The following is a 20088-nucleotide window of genomic DNA, read 5'->3' on the forward strand; positions in this document are numbered from 1 at the left end:
AAGGGAGAGAGGGTATCTGATACAAGTTTATAAATTGATCCTGAGAGAAAAATATGACATTCGAAGCACAAGATCGCATAGTAAAAAGCTGAGAAAGGGAAGATGTCTGACAGATGTTAAAAAATATAGTTTCCCACAAAGATGTGTTGAGACGTGGAACAGTTTGAGGGAAAAAGTGGTGTCAGCAACGAGTGTACATAGTTTTAAAGAAAAATTGGATAAGTGTAGATATGGAGACAGGGCCACACGAGCATAAAGCCTGTAAAACTACAACTAGGTAAACACAACTAGGTAAATACACACACACACACTCAACCCATTGCTATTGCATCTAACTGTTGCATCTATCACTGAATCACAGCCAAAATTGAGATAACAAAAAAGAAGAACCCATGGATATAATTCAGATTGACCCTAGGACCTACAAGCTGTCATTTTTTGTTACTTTTTGCCCAGTTTTTATACTGTATAATAGTATAAAATGAAGAAATAATACAATATAAAAAGAACTTATCTAATCAAGAATCATAATAACAGCATACATTTTTTAGCATATTATTTAGCATACGTATGTGATGGTATATAGAACACACGGGTATAGAAGACGCACACTGATTCCAGCAAGTCAAATTCAGGAAAAAATATGTTTTGTTTACTTAAACATATACTGTTGAAAGCAGTGTAGCAGCACATTACACCAGCAGAAAACATTTATCTCTCCTTGTGCTCTTCAGTTGGTCTTCTTGTTGTTGCTGGACACTTCTCTATAAAAGTATAGTACTATAGAGAAACTCAACTATCACGTGAAGTCATAACCTGGAAGTTTTTGAATGATGGGTGCGTGATAGCAGTAATTTCATGTGCGATGTAGAAATACTATGTGCAGCTTTTTAAGTATGCGTGATAGCAGTGCAATCCAACATCAGAAGGCATGATAGCAAAGGATTTAGTGTGTATATATATATATATATATATATATATATATATATATATATATATATATATATATATATATATATATATATATATATACATATATATATATATATATATATATATATATATATATATATATATATATATATATATATATATATATATATATATATATATATATATATATATATATATATATATATATATATGCTTTGAAACCTTTGCATATTCTATATTGCTGTTGGCTGAAATGTTATCATATTTATATCATAATTGTATTATAGATTATTATTATTATTATTATTGTTATTTATTATTATCATTAATGGAACAAATGCACTTATTTCTGCTTTGCTTGGAATATGACAAGCACTTTCCAATAGCAGTGTATAATGTTTTTCTTTCCATGAGAGTCTTTGTATCAGTGGAGGAAGAGGATCAGGAGGAGCAGTGGGGCGAGGAGGGAGGGCAGGATGACAGCTGGCTGGAGGGCACGGCTGGCAGGATCTTCCTTCTCTATGACTGAAAAAATTTTGGAAACATTATCCATTTATGCTTGACTGCCTGTTGGCTTTTGTTCAGCGTTTCCTTCCTCTTCTTTAGTCTTCTCCTGTCACAGATCATTACACTGCATCAAATGTCCCCTCTTGGTTCTGTTTCCTCTCCCTCTTTTAGTTTACTGTGGTGCCAGCTTAACACCCTCCCATCTGTCTCATTATCAGTCACTTCTGTGATCATTAGAACTATACAGAATTGTATGTATATATGTCAAACTTATCTTCTTTATTCATATATGTAGTCAGCCTTATCTGTGTCTATCCATATATCTGTCTTCATCTGCTTACCTGATCTCTGTGTGTTGTGTGACTCATCTTGGTACGGGGGCAGGTGATCTGGAGACACCTGTGGCGCCAGACACTCATCATCCAGTGTCTTGATGGTGGTGAAATGCGGGTACTTTAGGATGGATTTCTGCAAGGAAGTGTGGTGGTATAACACATTCATTTTCCAATTATAATTACTATTATGATGTTTTCTGGGATGTGTTTACTGCGTGATGAGGATGCTGTGGTGTGTCAGTTGGCAAATTGATGCAGTATGGTAGGATGATAACTGTTGTACAGTGTTCTTCATCAACACATGTTTATGCTTATGTTTTAATAATCAGTTGGCAAATTGACACTGTACTGCAGGGTTGAAATTTTGCTGTTTGGTGCTGTAATCTCTCAGTTCAAGTCTAGTATAGTCATTTCACCATCTGAGGACACCGAAACACTGTAACACTGCCAGTGTGTGATTCTCTCTCTCTGTTAAATACTACATGACAAACTGACTATATGCCTTGCAAGACTTATATGTGCTTACAAGATACAAAATTATACAGCATATGAGAAAATTGCTTAATTGCAGTTACAATATTTGCTTGTCCTCACATGTCAAGATTGCAATGCTGCACTTTGGGGTGATGAAACATAACAAGCCCTGCTGATTTTGATGTTGTAAAATAATGATAGACATTTTGTGAAAGCGTTCAGTAATATTGGAAAGAAAATAAACATCACATCTTACTAGTAATCCATTTTCATCACCAAGTCTACAATATCCTTGGTGGGGACTAAATTCTATCCGTTTTTGTAGTTTCTTCAGCTTCCTCTCATCATTCCATGTCTCCTCATCAAAAAGAATGTCGTACAAAGTCTTGCTCTTCAGTGCTGTGAGGGGACAGAGAGGGGGATGGTCACATGATTGGGCCCTGCTTCACTGTGTCTTCTCTCAGAATGTACATTCAGGATCAACAGTCATGTAGCCTTCTGTACAAACTAACTGCGTGTTTTGCATTGTCGTGCAAACTGAAGCTTTCTGATTTGTTGGTGGTCTTACAAAACTTGATCATTGGTGGACTAATATCAAATCAGAGGACCTAAGACTTAACACAGCTGAAGTAAATGCAGAAGATTATTATGTTTTGCTTTATCTCTCTATCTTCAGCTGTCTGATGTGCTGATTGTATTGGTGGGTTATTAACAGATCACAGGACTTAAACCTGAGAGAAGAGGCAAGACACAGTGAAAGTAAATGCTGAAGATCACTGTGTTTTGGTCTATCTCTCTGTCTTAAGCTTTCTCATCTGCTGACACTTTCCTTTTAAAAACTTGACTGTTGATGAAATTATTATTATTAGATCAGAAAGATGATGAAATGCTAAGAATGAACTGTTGATCTTTATGATAGAAGAAGAATTTATAATGGTAAAAGATTAGATAAATGTAGGAGACCAATCGGTATTTACTAATCAGAAACAACAAAAACCTTAGTTGAGAAAATGCATTTATATATGAAAACACCAAAGGAATTTTATATAGCAACAGAAAAAAAAAACAAATAAAATTATTTTGAGCCAACAAAAAGTGATGTTCTTGAGAGATAGCAACAATAAAATTATGGAATTCAGGAATAAGTTAGTGAAATGTGCCCTTGGAATCACAAGAAGAATCATGCTCAACAAAGTATGCCATGTCACGTTGCCTGCATTATCTCGGGAAAGGACAGTAGTGGCCTGGAGTGATGGTGTTGGTGATGCTGAGGATAAAAATAACCCTACCATTATCTGAAACAACACCACACTGACCCCATCGCCAACACACTTACAGGCCGGCTCCATCACAGCCACTTCCTTGTAGTACGCTGCCAAGTCAAGCTCTGTCACCGCTGGAGTCTCCTTCCTCACCAACAGTGCCTCGATCAGCTCCTTTTCTTTCTTGTCAGCTTTGTTCTTTAAATATGGTTCCGTACTGTAACAAATCATAAACACACTTAAAAATGAGAAGTCTTGTGTGACTGCAGAAGGATAAAAGAAAAATTGAATATGAGTCAGTAGGTAGTAAAAGTTTAATTTTTCTTATTTTTGTTGAACTTAATTGAATTCATCTGACCAAAGTTCAATATGTAGACACTACATGCCACAAAACCAAAATTGGCTATGTATATATATATATATATATATATATATATATATATATATATATATATATATACACACAGGCAACCCCCGTTTAATGAAGGTTCACAAAACAAAATTTCACTACAACGAAGGTTTCATTTTACTACCATCTACTAGTTTAATGAACCCCAAACTCGCTTTCATGAAGTTTTATCCAGCAAGCCGACAGGCTTTTGAATACACCAGGAGCTGCCGATACTAAGGCCTACCTCAGGAGAAATCCTGAGACACCTGTAGAATCAAGATCAAGATCAAGCCTCTCGAGGACAACACGCGCTTCACTCACTCCCCTGTTCAAAACATAACAGTGTCGTCTTCCCTCGCTCAACTTGTCACCAAAACGCCCTGCAATGTGGCCTAGCGTTCCTAAGAAGACCAGGAAGTCTCTTACTCTCGAAGTGAAGCTGGATATTATTCACAGACACGAGAGAGGTGAGCAAACTATAGCAATGCTTGCCACCATCTTGACTCCATCTACTGTCTCTACTATTTTCGAGTCAGCAGACTCTATTGAGAAGGCTGGTGAGATTGAATCTTCCTTGCAAGCTAAAAGAACCACCTGAACTTGTGACTCTACAATGGATAAAATGGAAAGCTTTGTGGAAATGTGGTACATAAGTTTTGTATGTGATACAATGATGCGCCCTTTGTTTACATTCCATTGTTAAAGAATCTTGGATCCAGCTCCAGCTGTGGAGCGTTAGAGACAGAGGTGGGGAGCCAGCCAATCACAGCGAAGCTGCCGTGTTCGGTCCCTCACCTGGCAAATTCAAGCCCAGAAAATTCGCTAAAACGGATGTGGTTGTATGTTATGTGGACTTTTTTTATATCTAAATTTATATAGTATGTTAAACTGAAAATTCGTTAGATGAACGTTCGTTAAGCGGAGTATTACTGTATATACGTATATATACGGTATACGTATATATATATATATATATATATATATATATATATATATATATATATATATATATATATATATATATATATATATATATAGTAATTGTCGCTTGTCGCTTAGGTGCTTCTCCAAAGAAGAGTCAAGAGGATAAACTTGAGATTTAGAATTTTTAGTGATGGGTGTGCACGCTTAAAGTACATGTAGAGTAGTGTGAGGGAAGAGAGTGACTGCCCCTTGTGCTGTAAGATACACAAAGAAATGTTGAGAGAGGTCACAGCACTGTATGATACAGTGTTTGTGAGACCTAGCTGAGATTGTGTCCTTCCTTCCTTCTTTCCTCCTTTTGCATTATTTTTTGCTGCTGATGAGTAAGTTCAATGTGAAGAACAATTGAATAGTGAAAGGGCAGTGGAACCATGCGTGCTTTGGAGTCCAAGGGGTCTCCAAGTGCATGAGTTCGAATCCTGTCTACAGTCTGAGTGTAGGTTGGGCTTCCTCACTTGTGGCAACGGTTTCCTAGTGGGTGGGCTTTGAGATAGGAGGTACCCCAAAAAGTATCTCCTTTAATCCATAAATCCTCGTGAAAAGCCCACGTGGTATAAATAAAAAAGAAAAAAAGAAAAACAATATTTTGGGATGGTAGTACATGTATACCTTGTATTCCTGGCGATGGTCTTCACTCCCAGCGGACGGTAGAGATTCTCCAACATTGGGCTGGAATGGCACTTGGCCATGGACAACTTGGGGTAGTACATAAGGAAGGCCAGGCACATCTCCTCCTGGGTGCCCTCGCCGCCCTGTAATGTCCAGGAGTTGTTATTCTGTCCTGTGATATTGGCCCGTGTTCCCAAATGCTTTGCTCTCAGAACAACTATTTTCCAAGCCCACAGGGATGATTAGCCAAATTCTCAAGTTTGTTTCTTTTCTGCTTATATTCAGATTTCATAAATCTGTTGCCAGAACCATAAGAGTGGGTGGTAGGGAAACACAAGCTGATGCAAGGTTTGTACTATCAGCTTGTGTTTCCCTACCACCCACTCTACTCACTTGTCTAGATCTACAGGGCCCTTTAGTTATAGAGCCATTTGGATGTAGTGGAGGTGCAGCGTAGAAGTTTCAGAATGTGGTCCATTGTCAGCTGATGGTCTTGACTTGTGTGTGTGTGTGTGTGTGTAATTCACTGTTTGATCTGCTGCAGTCTCTGACGAGACAGCCAGACGTTACCCTACGGAACGAGCTCAGAGCTCATTATTTCCGATCTTGGAATAGGTCTGAGACCAGGCACACACCACACACCGGGACAACAAGGTCACAACTCTTCGATTTACATCCCGTACCTACTCACTGCTAGGTGAACAGGGGCTACACGTGAAAGGAGACACACCCAAATATCTCCACCCGGCCGGGGAATCGAACCCCGGTCATCTGGCTTGTGAAGCCAGCGCTCTAACCACTGAGCTACCGGGCCGTGTAGTGTGTGTGTGTGTGTGTGTGTGTAATTCACCACGGTTATCTGCTGGTTACCCAGCTAGCCTTTCCCCTACGGAAAGAACTCAGAGCTCGTAGTGACTGATCTTCAGGTAGGACTGAGACCACATCACGCGCGCGCGCGTGTGTGTGTGTGTGTGTGTGTGTGTGTGTGTGTGTGAATGTGAGTGTGCTCACTTACACATTGATCACCCTAGAATTGGGATGATCGTTAAGACTCTCTCTCTCTCTCTCTCTCTCTCTCTCTCTCTCTCTCTCTCTCTCTCTCTCAAGGAGCAGTAATGCTATCTGTGGTTCGAGTGCATTTCTAATGGAGTGCAGAAAGGGATTTCAAACTCATATATATGTGTGAACTTTCCCTTATAATTTAATCGTTGAATCTTGTCGCAGGTGAAATAATCCTTGTAATAATTTTATGAATGCATTTGTGAGGCCGTAAGTTGTGAAGATTTCCTGTATAATTACAGTAAGGAGACTGACATGTTGCTGGTAACTAACACATTGATTATATTGGTGATAGCATAACCAGTCAGAATAAGAGGAAGAAATACTAAATGAAATTCTGTAGAATTATAGAGTGAAACTATGAAGCGAAATTTTCCATATTGATAGTCTTTGAAACAGAAAAATAATAAAATGAAAAGCAGCAATACTAACGAAGGTTGGCACTGTTTTGTGTCTGGCATCGTACTGGCACTCCACGATGAGGGAGTCGCCGGGCAGCACCGTCACCTCCTGCGGCAGTCTGCGCCCTTGCTGGTAGTTGAAGTCATAGTTGAGGTCTGTAGGGGAGAAAGGGAGTGTAGCAGATCTTGAGGTAGCTTGGTGGTGACCTAGGGAGGGTTTGTGGTGAACTGTGACATTGTGGATGCTTGATGATATTCATTAGAAGACTGATCAGATCGCATTATTTTATTATTGGTAAAACAATCAAGTCTACATTTTATATTTTAGTAGGAAATGAATGACATGATTGATATGCGAAGGTGTTCTTATATCATGTATCTGCTTGTGAATCGTCTGTGTAGAAAGCAGTGAAGTATAAGAAAGTGCATGTGTGTACAGCGTATATGAATGAATGTAGTACTGTAAAATATATATAGAAATAGTATCAGAGAAAGAAAATGAGTTTATAATAGTTTGTCTTAGAAGTATTTAGGGAGTGGTACACATAACAGAACATGGAGTGGAGATGAGATGTATGAATGAGATGATCACTACAACCTCATACAGTTATGTGTACTTTCTGCTTGGTGTCTGCCCAGGGAAAGGATTAGGTAAGGTTGGATGTGTGCTCTGCTTGGAGCCTCAGGAATTCAGTTTAAGATTAATATGAAATTTATTTCCACCACACGTTCACAAGACCGCTAGAGAAGCAACTTTGCTCGTGTGTTCACCTCGGTCGTCTGCTGGTCACCCAGCCAGTCTTCCCCATTACGGAGCGAGCTCAGAGCTCATAGACTGATCTTCGGGTAGGACTGAGACCACAACACACAACACACACCGGGAAAGCGAGGCCACAACCCCTCGAGTTACATCCCGTACCTATTTACTGGTAGGTGAACAGGGGCCACACATTAAGAGGCTTGCCCATTTGCCTCGCCGCTTACCGGGACTCGAACCCGGCCCTCTCGATTGTGAGTCGAGCGTGCTAACCACTACACTACGCGGTGTGTGTGTGTGTGTGTGTGTGTGTGTGTGTGTGTGTGTGTGTGTGTGTGTGTGTGTGCGCTTGTGTAGTCGTGCATGCATGTATGACACAGCAATCACTGAGAGCTCAACCTTCTCATGCATTATCTTTGAGTGTTATTAATTAGCCATTACATTTAGACCCTTTGTCTCTCCACATGTCGACTAATCCCGTGCTTGTCGCGCCTCAAAGATGATATGGTGCCCATGGGAATGGAGCGTGGAGGCAGCAGCACATGTGGTGGAAGAGAGTTGGCCGTAATATTACGTACACTGATGTTGTCATGTGGCAAATCATCTGTAGCTACTCGTTATTCACATGAGTAAATGAAAATCACACACACACACACACACACACACACACACACACACACACACACACACACACACACACACACACACTGCGTAGTGTAGTGGTTAGCACGCTCGACTCACAATCGAGAGGGCCGGGTTCTAGTCCCGGTAAGCGGCGACGCAAATGAGCAAGCCTCTTAATGTGTAGCCCCTGTTCACCTAGCAGTAAATAGGTACGGGATGTAACTCGAGGGGTTGTGGCCTCGCTTTCCCGGTGTGTGGAGTGTGTTGTGGTCTCAGTCCTACCCGAAGATCGGTCTATGAGCTCTGAGCTCGCTTCGTAATGGGGAAGACTGGCTGGGTGACCAGCAGACGACTGAGGTGAATTACACACACACACACACACACACACACACACACACACACACACACACACACACACACACGTGGTACAGTGGAACCATGCGTGCTTTGGCGTTCAAGGGGTCTCCAAGCGCACGGGTTCGAATCCTGTCCACATTCTGAGTGTAGGTTGGGCTTCCTCACTCTGGGCAACGGTTTCCTAGCGGGTGGGCTTTGAGATAAGAGGTACCCTAAAAAAAGTAACCCTTTTTAAAGAGAAGTTGGATAAGTGTAGATATGGAGACGGGCCACACGAGCATAAAGCCTAGGCCCCGTAAAACTACAACTAGGTAAAGACACACACACACACACACACACACACACACACACACACACACACACACACACATATAGTGTAGTGGTTAGCACGCTCGACTCACAATCGAGTGGGCCCGGGTTCGAGTCCCGGGGGCGGTGAGGCAAATGGGCAAGCCTCTTAATGTGTAGCCCTGTTCACCTAGCAGTAAAATAGGTACGGCATGTTACTCGAGGGGTTGTGGCCTCGCTTTCCCAGTGTGTGGAGGGAAGACTGGCTGCATGACCAGCAGGCGACCGAAGTGAACAAAGTTACACACACACACACACACACACACACACACACACACACACACACACACACACACTGACCCTGAGAGATAACAGGAAGTTCTCTGCCTTCACGGATGTGTCGTACGGTCAGTCCGCGGCCGAGGAGATGCGCGTGGAGGAAAACTTGGAACACCTTGATGCCTTCTGGGGGGAAGGTCTGGCCTCACCGGGAAGAAAAGAACGCATATAGGAGACAGTACACACACACACACACACACACACACACACACACACACACACACACACACACACACACACACACACGCCGCGTAGTGTAGTGGTTAGCACGCTCGACTCACAATCGAGAGGGCCGGGTTCGAGTCCCTGTAAGCGGCGAGGCAAATGGGCAAGCCTCTTAATGTGTGGCCCCTGTTCACCTAGCAGTAAATAGGTATGGGATGTAACTCGAGGGGTTGTGGCCTCGCTTTCCCGGTGTGTGTTGTGTGATGTGGTCTCAGTCTTACCCGAAGATCGGTCTATGAGCTCTGAGCTCGCTCCGTAATGGGGAAGACTGGCTGGGTGACCAGCAGACGACCGAGGAGGTGAATTACACACACACACACACACACACACACACACACACACACACACACACACACACACACACACACACACACTGTGTACTGTAGTGGTTAGCATGCTCAGCTCACAACCAAGAGGGTCTGGGTTCGAGTCCCGGGAAGCGGCGAGGCAAATGGGCAAGCCTCTTAATGTTAGCCCCTGTTCACCCAGCAGCAAATAGTTAGGGGGATGTAACTCGAGGGGTTGTGGCCTCGTTTTCCCGGTGTGTGGAGTGTGTTGTGGTCTCAATCCTACCCGAAGATCGGTCTATGAGTTCTGAGCTTGATCCATAATGGAAAAGGCTGGCTGGGTGACCAGTAGACGACCGTGGTGAATTACACACCAAAATTCCCTGGCTTAGAGGATTATGACTATCTTGTCTGCATATTTTGTATGCATCCATATTCAGGTACGCATTTGTTAGAGAGAGAGAGAGAGAGAGAGAGAGAGAGAGAGAGAGAGAGAGAGAGAGAAAAAGAAAAGTGCCATTTATGTTTGCAATGTAGTCGGTATCTATTCTTTTTAAATAAGAGGGGCGAATTGGCCAAAAGCAACAAAAAAAAAAAAAAGTACCAGTCATTCGCCAGTCTCCTTAAAGATTCGATAAAGTCAGCCAAAGGACAAAAATAAGTGTCTTGAAACGTCTCTCTTCAATGAAGTTGGAAATAAAGACACAGGCAGGGAGTTAAAGAATTTTCCAGAGAAAGGTATGAAAGATTGAGAGTACTGTTTAACTCTTGCATAAGGGTGGGAGGAAGAAGAAACCCCATGTGCAGCGAGGCCACAGGAGGAGGGGAGTTATGCAGTTAGCAAGATCAAGAGCAGTTAGCTTGAAAATACCGGTAAAAGATAGCAAGAGGTGCAACATTCCGGTAGTGAGAAAGAAGCTGAATACAGTCAGAGGAGGGGAGTTCATGAGACGAAAAGAATTTTATTCCACCCTATCTAATAGAACTGTGTGAGCGGAACACCCCATCCCTCCAAACATGAGAAAAGTACTCCATAAATGTGTGGATGAGTTCCTTGTATAGATTTAGCAGTTGGGGGGGATGAGAAAAACTGGAGGAGACGCCTCAGAACGCATAACTTCATAAAAGCTATTTTAGCAAGAGATGAGATGTGAAGTTTCCAGTTTAAATTATGAGTAAAGGAAAGACCGAGGATATTCAATGTAGAAGACAGGGACAGTTGAGTGTCACTGGAGAAGAGAGAATAGTTGTTGTGGTTATGTTGAGTTAATAGATGGAGGAATTGAGTTTTGAGGCATTGAAAATTACTAAATTTTCTCTGCCTCAATCAGAATTCTTAGAAAGATCTGAAGTCAAGCGTTCTGTGGCGTCCTTGTGTGACCTGTTGACCTCCTGAAATGTTGGTCGTCTCTGAAAGGACGTGAAAAGGTGTAGGGTGGTATCATCAGCATAAGAGTGGATAGGGCAAAAAGTTTGGTTAAGAAGATCATTAATGAATAGATTTAGGATAAGAACAGTGGTCGTCTACCAGAACAGTAATAGAACGGTCGAAGAGAAAATTTGAGATAAAGTTGCAGAAAGAAGGATAAAAGCCGTAGGAGGGCAGTTTTGAAATAAAAGCTTTGTGCCAGATTCTATCAAAAGCTTTTGATGTATCTTACGTAACATCAAAAATTTCACTGAAATCTCTAAAAGAGGATGACCAAGACTCAATAAGGAAAGCCAGAAGAGCACCAGTAGAGCATCCCCAATGGAAGCCATACTGGCAACCAGATAGAAGATTGTGAAGTGACAGATGTTTAAGAATCTTCCTATTGAGGATAGATTAAAAAAACTTTGGACAAGCAAGGGATTAAAGCTATAGGGCAGTTGTTTGAGGGATTAGAACGGTCACCCATTTTAGGAACAGGTTTAATATAGGCAAATTTCCTGCAAGAAGGAAAGGCAGAAGTAGATAGACAAACTTAGGAGAGTTTGGTCAACATAGAGGCACAATTTTTGAGAACAATAGGAGGGACCTCATCAGATCCATAAGCCTTCCAAGGGTTTATGCCAGCTAAGGCATGGAAAATATCATTATGAAGAATTTTAATTGATAATATGAAGTTTTCTGAGGGAGCAGAAGAGGGATGGATAAGCCCAGAATTGTCCAAGGTAGAGCTAATAGCAAAGGTTTTAGAGAAGAATTCCGCTTTAGAGACATGTGATGGCAGTGGTACCATCGGGATGAAACAAACGAGGGAAAGATGAAGAAGTAAAGTTATTGGAGATGTTTTTTGGCTAGATGCTAGAGGGAATTGGATTTTGAAAGATTTTGACATTTTATATTAATGAATGAGTGTTTGGCAAGTTGATCAACAGACTTGGTATGATTCCCAGCAGAAATATAAAGTACATGAAATTCAGGTAATGGAAGGCTAAAGTACCTTTTGTGGGCAACCTGTCTACCATGTATAGCACGAGAACAGGCTGTGTTGAACCAAGATTTAGAAGCTTTGGGTTGAGAAAAAGAATGAGGAATGTACGCCTCCACATAGAGATGGGTCTCTGACACGGAAACAGTAATCATTCCTGGGAAAATCAACATTATATCTCCTCAGGTCTCCCCAACTGACAAGAAGCAAAACGCCAAAGGCACCTCCACTTTGTGGGATCCTGAAAAGGGATTGGAGAAATAGGACAAGATACAGATATAAGATTGTGTTCGGAGGAGCCCAACGGAGAAGATAGGGTAACAGCATAAACAGAAGGATTAGAGGTAAAGAAAAGGTCAAGAATGTTGGGTGGGTCTCTAGGACGGTCAGGAATACGAGTAGGTATCTGTACCATTTGCTCTAGATCATGTAGGAAGCAATGTTGAAGGGTAGTTGACCAGGATGGTCAGTGAAGGGAGAGGAAAGCCAAAGCTGGTGGGTGAACATTGAAATCTCCAAGTATGGAGATCTCTGTGAAAGGTTAGAGAGACAGAATGTGCTCCGCTTTGTAAGTTAAATAGTCAAAGAATTTACTATTGTCAGAAGAGTTAGGGCAGAGATAGACGACACAGATAAATTTAGTTAAAGAGTGACTTTTGAGTCGAAACCAGATGACAGGAAACTCAGAAGATTCAAGAGAGCACGAGAGCAAGTCAGACACACAGACGCAATATCCAGCTTTGGAAGGAAAATGAGGACAGAGAAAGTATTAGAGAACAGAAAAGGAGTTACTGTCAGTTACCTCAGACACCTGTGTTTCGGTGAGAAAAAGAAAATGAGGTTTAGCAGAGGAGAGGTGTTGTTCCACAGATTGAAAATTAGATAAAAAAAAGTTAATGAAGAAAAAGTTGAGGGGGGTGTCAGATATTTATGGTCGATACCTAGAGAACATTGTGGGGACATTCATGGTCCCCTCCTCAAAATGGGATTTCAAGATTGATGTTGGAGTCGTCGTCTTTTTTTTTTTTTTTTTTTTTAAGTGAAGGGTATGTCTTGTAACAATAAAGAGGATTGTCATATGTCAGACTTGAAAAAGCCTTACCGTCTGAGTGCAGTAACCCGAGCAGTGAGCAACGGTTTTCCAGGTGTGTTTGGGGGGAACGATCATTAGTGGCGAGACTTTGTGGCCAGCGCCTATGATTCCTGCGTCATATTTCCTCAGCTTCTCCGTGTAAAGAAGGCGGAGACCAGAGTTGTCCACAATGCCTGGCAGGGATGACATTATGATTTTTGCTATAAAGACACTTGTTGTCGACTTCCCTGTTAAGTAGGGTATAGAATTTGCGTTATGATAGTCTTTATTGGTCTTCGTTTAATGTTCTATCGTTGAACACTCGAGGACAGAGTGGTACTGCATGATAAGATTAATATAATGACTGAATTACTGCTTTAGTCATCATGTCAACATTCACAAACTTGTGGAATATGTTGGCATGGACACAGAAAAGAAGAAAGTGGAGTATTAGATTAATATTGTTCTTTGTAAGCTACAGAGCTATTCAAAACCCCAACACAACTATAAAATTAATGTCCAAAAATTGTGGGTGGAATCAGTATAGCAATTATGGGGTTAGGTTACATTTGCAGTAATGAAATCACACTTAGTTTGTTGCTTTTAGTTCTTATTTATTCTGGGTTTTACTCTTTTATCTTTGAACAATATTATTTTTGATACTTAGTCTTTTACCTTTCATTTTAACGTTAGTAATATTTCAATGCAATACTATAATTCGGCGTCAAATGACCTTAATTGTTGCTGTGCCACGTAATTCTAATCACTTCACTTCATTCTCGGTGAAGACACAAGAGGACGTGGTGGTGTGCTGGCGCTTACCTCCCGTCAGCTTAGGGTTGTCATAGTGTATCTCCATGACGTAGTAAGACACGCCGCTGCCATCCCCCAGCGGTATGCCCGTGTGCTCTGGCCACATCTCCCCTGCAGTGAGAATCAATGCTGTTACCTATGTCATGCCAGGCTCTGAACAACGCGCACCGTTACCACTACTGGAATTATTAGTGCTGGTTCTACTACTACTACTACTACTACTACTACTACTACTACTACTACTACTACTACTACTACTACTACTACTACTAGTAGTAGTAGTGGTAGTAGTAGTAGTAGGGGTAGTAGTAGTGGTAGTGAGTGGTAGTGGTGGCAGCTATTCTAGTCAAACCAGAATAACTTGGTGCTCTGGGCGTTGGCTGCACCTGTCCCGCATTCATGTCACGATTATACTTGACACGCACATAGACAAACCAGAATAACTCCCTGGACGTTGGCTCTCTCTCTCTCTCTCTCTCTCTCTCTCTCTCTCTCTCTCTCTCTCTCTCTCTCTCTCTCTCTCTCTCTCTCTCTCTCTCTCTCTCTCTCTCTCTCTCTCTCATCCTTTGCTTTGATTTATTCAAAACTATAATAGTCCATATACGACTGCATGGCTTACTGATTTTTTTCTTATTTCGAGATGGAAAAAGGACGCTGCATAATCTTCCACTACACTGGGCAAAGCGTAACGGCTCTGCTCCCAATGCCCTTGATATGTGAATCCCCAGCTTGCTCCCAGCTGTTACTTTCATTCCTTCCAGGCTGTTCATGAACTGATATACTCTTTTTTTTATATATATATATATATATATATATATATATATATATATATATATATATATATATATATATATTCTATTAAGCAGACAGATTTGTGGTATTTTCAACCTAGGCGAGTGTTGACTGGTTCGTGTTTTGATAAAAAAAATAAAAGTAAGCAAATAGATGGATAAGTAAAAAATGATCGATAAAACTTAACATTTGCATCTGCAATTGTAAAATATAAAATTCGTGTCTTGATCTATATTAGCACAAGTGCTAATATGGTTGATATCCAATACATGTTTAGGCATACAGAAAATTCAACAAAACCTCTATACTAAGAAAATAAGACAGTGTGTCTGCATTTTTTTTTTTTTTTTTTTTTTTTTTGTAGAAGAGAAAAATTAAATTAGTTCTCCAGTTCTCCTTACCCTAATATAAAATTGAAACTAAGAGCATATACTCGTGTGACAACCAGCCTCACATATCGCGGTCAGACAGGGACTCACCTTCATTGCCTATGGCCCAGGCTACGCTGAACGTGCTCTTACAGGCGGTCATGGAGGGCGGCATGTTGGGCGAAAAGCACTGCACACCATCATGCTGCGCCCACTTCTCTAGGTGCGGGGATATGTCACCACAGGAGTAGAGCAGGATGTGGTGTACATAGGGCAGGTTTTCTTGAGAGATGAGTGGCTCGAACTGTTGTGGCAAAGGAATGGATTAATGTTGAGATTAGTGATGCAGAATTCTTTCTGAACTGTGTGTGATAACTGCGATGACTAGTTGAGTTGTCACGAGTGTTTTCCCTGTAATAGTGATACAGAAGCCTTGTAACCCTTTGAATGGCCACAGGGCAATTGCTCAGATACTCATTAGTGTTGCTCCCAGTGGTGAAGTCTTTAAACTTTTCAATGGCCACATATTTTTCTTTCATAAATATTTTTTTGCCATTCATTTAGATTATCTGTACAATCACGAAATCAGTCAATCAATCAATTACTGGGGGGCATACGCCGGGGAGCGCATCGCCTCGCCTACCCTGTAGCGCCACTCCAGGCGGTCACGCCTCGCGAGTCTCCATGCAGACTCCCTTCCTGTACCAAGTAACTCCCAGCAAGAGGCATAGACTTGCCGCAGCCATGAATTCTGTACACGTCCCCTTGGCCTCCTCCATAATGTGTTATCCCTTTCAGTGACAACCCTATATGCAAGATCGGCTTTCGGGTAGCGTGCCACATGCCCATATAGTCACAGTTGGAGTTGACGGACTATGCTGGTTATCGGCCTCGAATCAGTCTCAATCATGAAACATCAACTGAAAACCTTAATAACTTCTGGTAGAGCTTGTTTAAAGTTATAGAGGAACGACGTTGGCGTTTGAGAATGCGGTCTCAGGCTTTAAAGAGTCAATGGACCTCAGGTACCACTCACCCCGATAACGTGGACCTTGGTGCCGAAGTCTGGCACCTTGACGAGCTTGCACCAGTAGAGAGTGTCGGTGTGGGAGGGCACGCTAACCTGTACAGGTGATGTAGAGAGAGACTTGCTTTATGAACGAGAAACTAGCCATTGTAAAATACCTAGTGTTCCAGCTGCTGATGTTGCTACAACAACAATAACAGCAACAACAACAACAAGCAGCAGCAGCAGCAGCAGCAGCAGCAACAACAACAACAACAACAACAACAACAACAACAACAACAACAACAACAACAACAACAACAACAACAACAACAACAATACAGCAGCACTACTACTACAGCAACAACAACAACAACAACAACAACAGCTACTACTACTACTACTACTACTACTACTACTACTACTACTACTACTACTACTACTACTACTACTACTATTGTTACGGCAATTTTTTTTTTAACGTTATAACCTGTAGCGCCTATAATAATATATATATATATATATATATATATATATTTATAAGGTTATAGCCTATAACGCCTGTAAGTATGCTTGAAGAGTATGGGAAGCGCTGTCCAGCTTCCACCCATTAATGGCGCAGGTAATTTTATTTACAGTGGTACCCATATTAAGTACCCATATCACTACCCAACCGCATATTTGGTGTAAGACAATTTCACCTCCACTTAGATCCCGGGCATTATGGTGACATGTAGATAACTTTAAACCACTCAACAAATGACAAAGTTTCAAGACGGCACGTGGTGGGATTCAAATGGACGTGTCCCGATCCCACGCTCACCACTTTTTCCACCACGCCACCGCCTCCCTGCTACTACTACTACTACTACTACTACTACTACTACTACTACTAGTACCAGAAACCAGTGCAGTAACTTCTATATGTCTAATATGCATTAGAAAAGTTTATTACACTGCAAAACTAATTTTTAGATGAAATTTGAAGAACTGAGTTTTATCTATTCATTCATATATTATTGTCATTTTTATTGATTTATTTATTCACTGTTAATTTTTCATTTATTATATTTCTTATAGAGTGTGGTGAGAGTGCGCGCGTACGTACGTTGGGTGCGCGAATGTCCCAGGCCTTGATGTCATCCGTCATTGATGGACGCCTGAATTTGGGCTCCCTCAGGTACATACTCTTGGTCCCTCGCTCCACGTGGTGCTTCATGTCCATCTCGTGTATGGGGTCTTCGTCGCCATAGGCCCAGATAACCCTCACTGTGTCGTCCTGAGGGTGAAGTGGTGCCTGTTCACTCGCCATGCAGTTTCTCTCACCCCCACCCTCTCACCTTCCTCCTTCCCCGCTCCCCATCTCACTCACTCACACATTGGCCTGTATTCTGAAACACTCTTGTCTGCGTGCTGTATTTAAAGGCCACAGATGATTATTCATATTCTCAAAAGTGTTTCTTCTGTTGATTATTTAGAAATTTCATTAATTTGTCACATGAACCATAATGACACCCTTAAAAGTCCGTATTTCAGAACACGATTCAACTAACACTTGCTTGTTCCTTGTCTGCGTCTGCAGCGGGTCACGTACCGAGAGTTTCATGTCGTGTTTGGTGTCACAGGTGTTCCAAGGCCTGGAGAAGCGCATCACAGTGTGGGTGTCGTTCTGGTAGCCGCCCTCCACCACCACGTTCTGAGCGATGTCCACCACGGGTATCGTCATGCCGTGGGCGTAGCGATCCTGTGGGTGAAGCGCAACAATGCCTTCATGTGCTGGTGCTGCACAGGAAGCTGAACTTTGGCTGTCTTCCTGCAGTTTTAACACAGAAATTTAAGAACACGACAGTTTGCCACTCTAAAGATAGACCCTCGACCTACATGCACGTGCAGCTGCCCCTGGGAATCCACCCATCCCAGCGTGATGTCTGCGCCACGCATTCCTCCGTTGGGCGAGAACCCGACGCCTACCCAGCCAGTGGTGGCCACCTGTGAGACAGGAAGGTGGGAGGAGACCATTTAAATCTGTCCTGTTGCCTGTAGAAAGGAGTCTGTCTCCAAGAATAAACTAAATAACACTAAAATTTTGCCATATCATACACTCACTTGAACCTCCACCGTTACACTGTCTTTCCCTGGTGTCCACATCATGAGGAATGCTCCGCGCTGGTCCAGCACGGCCTGGTGCTGGAAGTCTACAGCTGCGAGACCATTTTGTGAGGCTGTTGCTGTCACCACCACAACCACCACCATCGTGGACCAAAGAATGAAATTCCGTTTCATTCTGAAAAATGCGTGCATTATATATCTTTAAAGGCAGATATCAATACTCCGCTTCTGAGCCGGATCGTAGAGGGAGGATGTAAGCAATGGAAGTACGTATTGATGCCATTTCGCTGCACAGATTAGAAATGAGGCCTAGCCTTGTGACTCTTGTCACGCCGATCCTAACAAACGATTTCACTAAAAACACATAACAAGACACAGAAAGGTTGAAACTCTTTGTTAATGTCCTTCTTTCCATGTTGTATTTAGGCTAGACCAATTTACGAAGCTTAAGAAACCACAGCAGTCAAAGTGCTAATCTTTCAATGCATATATTTTTTCCTACATGTTATAGTATACCTTTCTTATACCTTCTTTTGAAAAACAGTATTTCTCCCTTGCTATGTACTTACGTGCCTTCCCTGAGCGGGAGCTGGTAGTAGGAATCAGCAATTCTTTCAAAGGATTAATCTTCAATACAAACCTCGTCCGTTGTCTGTAGTAGTATGATTTTCGCTACCTTCTTTCGTAAATGTTAAAAAAAAGAGCATTTCTTTCTTGCTGATATGATTCTAGGTGTTTACCTTTGAGCTGGACTGGTCAGGGACCAGCGAATGTGTGTGCACAATTGTGTTGTATGGGGCTCTGGTCATGTAGAATAGTCCATCGAGATCACCAAGTGTTATCCTGTGTCATCGTGATTTGATGGACGTGCTGACACATTGGTGAGCTGCTGTCGTAAGCAGTCATATATTCAGCCTTCCCTTGTAGTTTAATATATGGGAAACATTTCCTAAGGGGAGTGAAGAGCCGTGTTCAGTGTTTGTGTAACTAGTTAGTTCACTTGTGTTATATGACAAGTTGTTTATTTATTTTTCATTTATTTATTTATTTTTGAAGCACTGAAATGTAAGGGGATTGTTGTTGCTTCAGCAGCAGCAGCAGTAGTAGTAATAGTAGTAGTAGTAGTAGTAGTAGTAGTAGTAGTAGTAGTTGTTGTTGTTGTTGTTGTTGTTGTTGTTGTTGTTGTTGTTGTTGTGTTTGATGTTGTTGTGTTGTTCTAAAGAATGTCAATACTTAAGAAAGCGTGATAAAATAGATTTTACCATGCATCAACTCTTTCCTTTCTTTAATCCAGACATCTTGTTGAGTATTTGTTATAAAGACCACGCACAGAAAATATGACTCTTCACGACCACCTCCATCCTGTTCCTCGCACCCATTGTTTGCTAATGAGCTCACGTGATGTTCTGTCTCCTCATCAAGGTCCGTATTTGAAAACACCTTGTACTCATTATGACTTCCCACAAGCCACAGACGTGATGACTCAGATTATCATGCCTGTTTTCCTCCTCAGTGATGATGAATCGTCTCTAATAAATTCTCACTATATTCGTTTGACTTCTTTTTGGTTAATTTGTACTTAGAAGCCCTTCCCCCCTTGGCCGCTAGACTCCGCCGCCTTGCACTCATTGTCTGTTCATGCCGTCGGACAATGTATCAATGACATTAACAAACACTTATTT

General features: G+C 41.7%; 1 protein-coding gene across 1 annotated transcript; it reads right to left on the reverse strand.

Annotated features, from left to right (window-relative positions):
• Positions 1 to 1152: 1152 nt before the first annotated feature.
• LOC123512267 (DBH-like monooxygenase protein 1) lies at positions 1153 to 19255 on the reverse strand. The gene is made up of 16 exons (XM_045268550.1): positions 19147 to 19255; positions 18404 to 18581; positions 18179 to 18286; positions 17892 to 18041; positions 17406 to 17576; positions 16328 to 16414; positions 15403 to 15595; positions 14141 to 14242; positions 13349 to 13512; positions 9342 to 9459; positions 6987 to 7111; positions 5496 to 5638; positions 3586 to 3728; positions 2506 to 2648; positions 1782 to 1908; positions 1153 to 1458 (listed from the first exon to the last, which is right to left on the reverse strand). The coding sequence occupies exons 2-16, from the start codon at positions 18578 to 18580 to the stop codon at positions 1358 to 1360; spliced, it is 2052 nt and encodes a 683-aa protein (XP_045124485.1). The 5' UTR covers position 18581; positions 19147 to 19255; the 3' UTR covers positions 1153 to 1357.
• Between the last annotated feature and the right edge of the window lie 833 nt (positions 19256 to 20088).

Source organism: Portunus trituberculatus, chromosome 33 (assembly GCF_017591435.1).
Source record: "Portunus trituberculatus isolate SZX2019 chromosome 33, ASM1759143v1, whole genome shotgun sequence".
Taxonomy (NCBI): Eukaryota; Metazoa; Arthropoda; class Malacostraca; order Decapoda; family Portunidae; genus Portunus; species Portunus trituberculatus.

Bases quoted from the DNA above. Each gene is read 5' to 3' on its own strand.
- LOC123512267 (XM_045268550.1), bottom strand. From the start codon at position 18,580: ATGAAACGGAATTTCATTCTTTGGTCCACGATGGTGGTGGTTGTGGTG. The intron at 2,649-3,585 runs GTAAGTGTGTTG...GTCCCCTCACAG, and splicing joins GGCTGTGATGGAGCCGGCCT to CACTGAAGAGCAAGACTTTG. The intron at 1,909-2,505 runs GTAAGATGTGAT...ACTTCCTTGCAG, and splicing joins GTGATGAAAATGGATTACTA to AAATCCATCCTAAAGTACCC.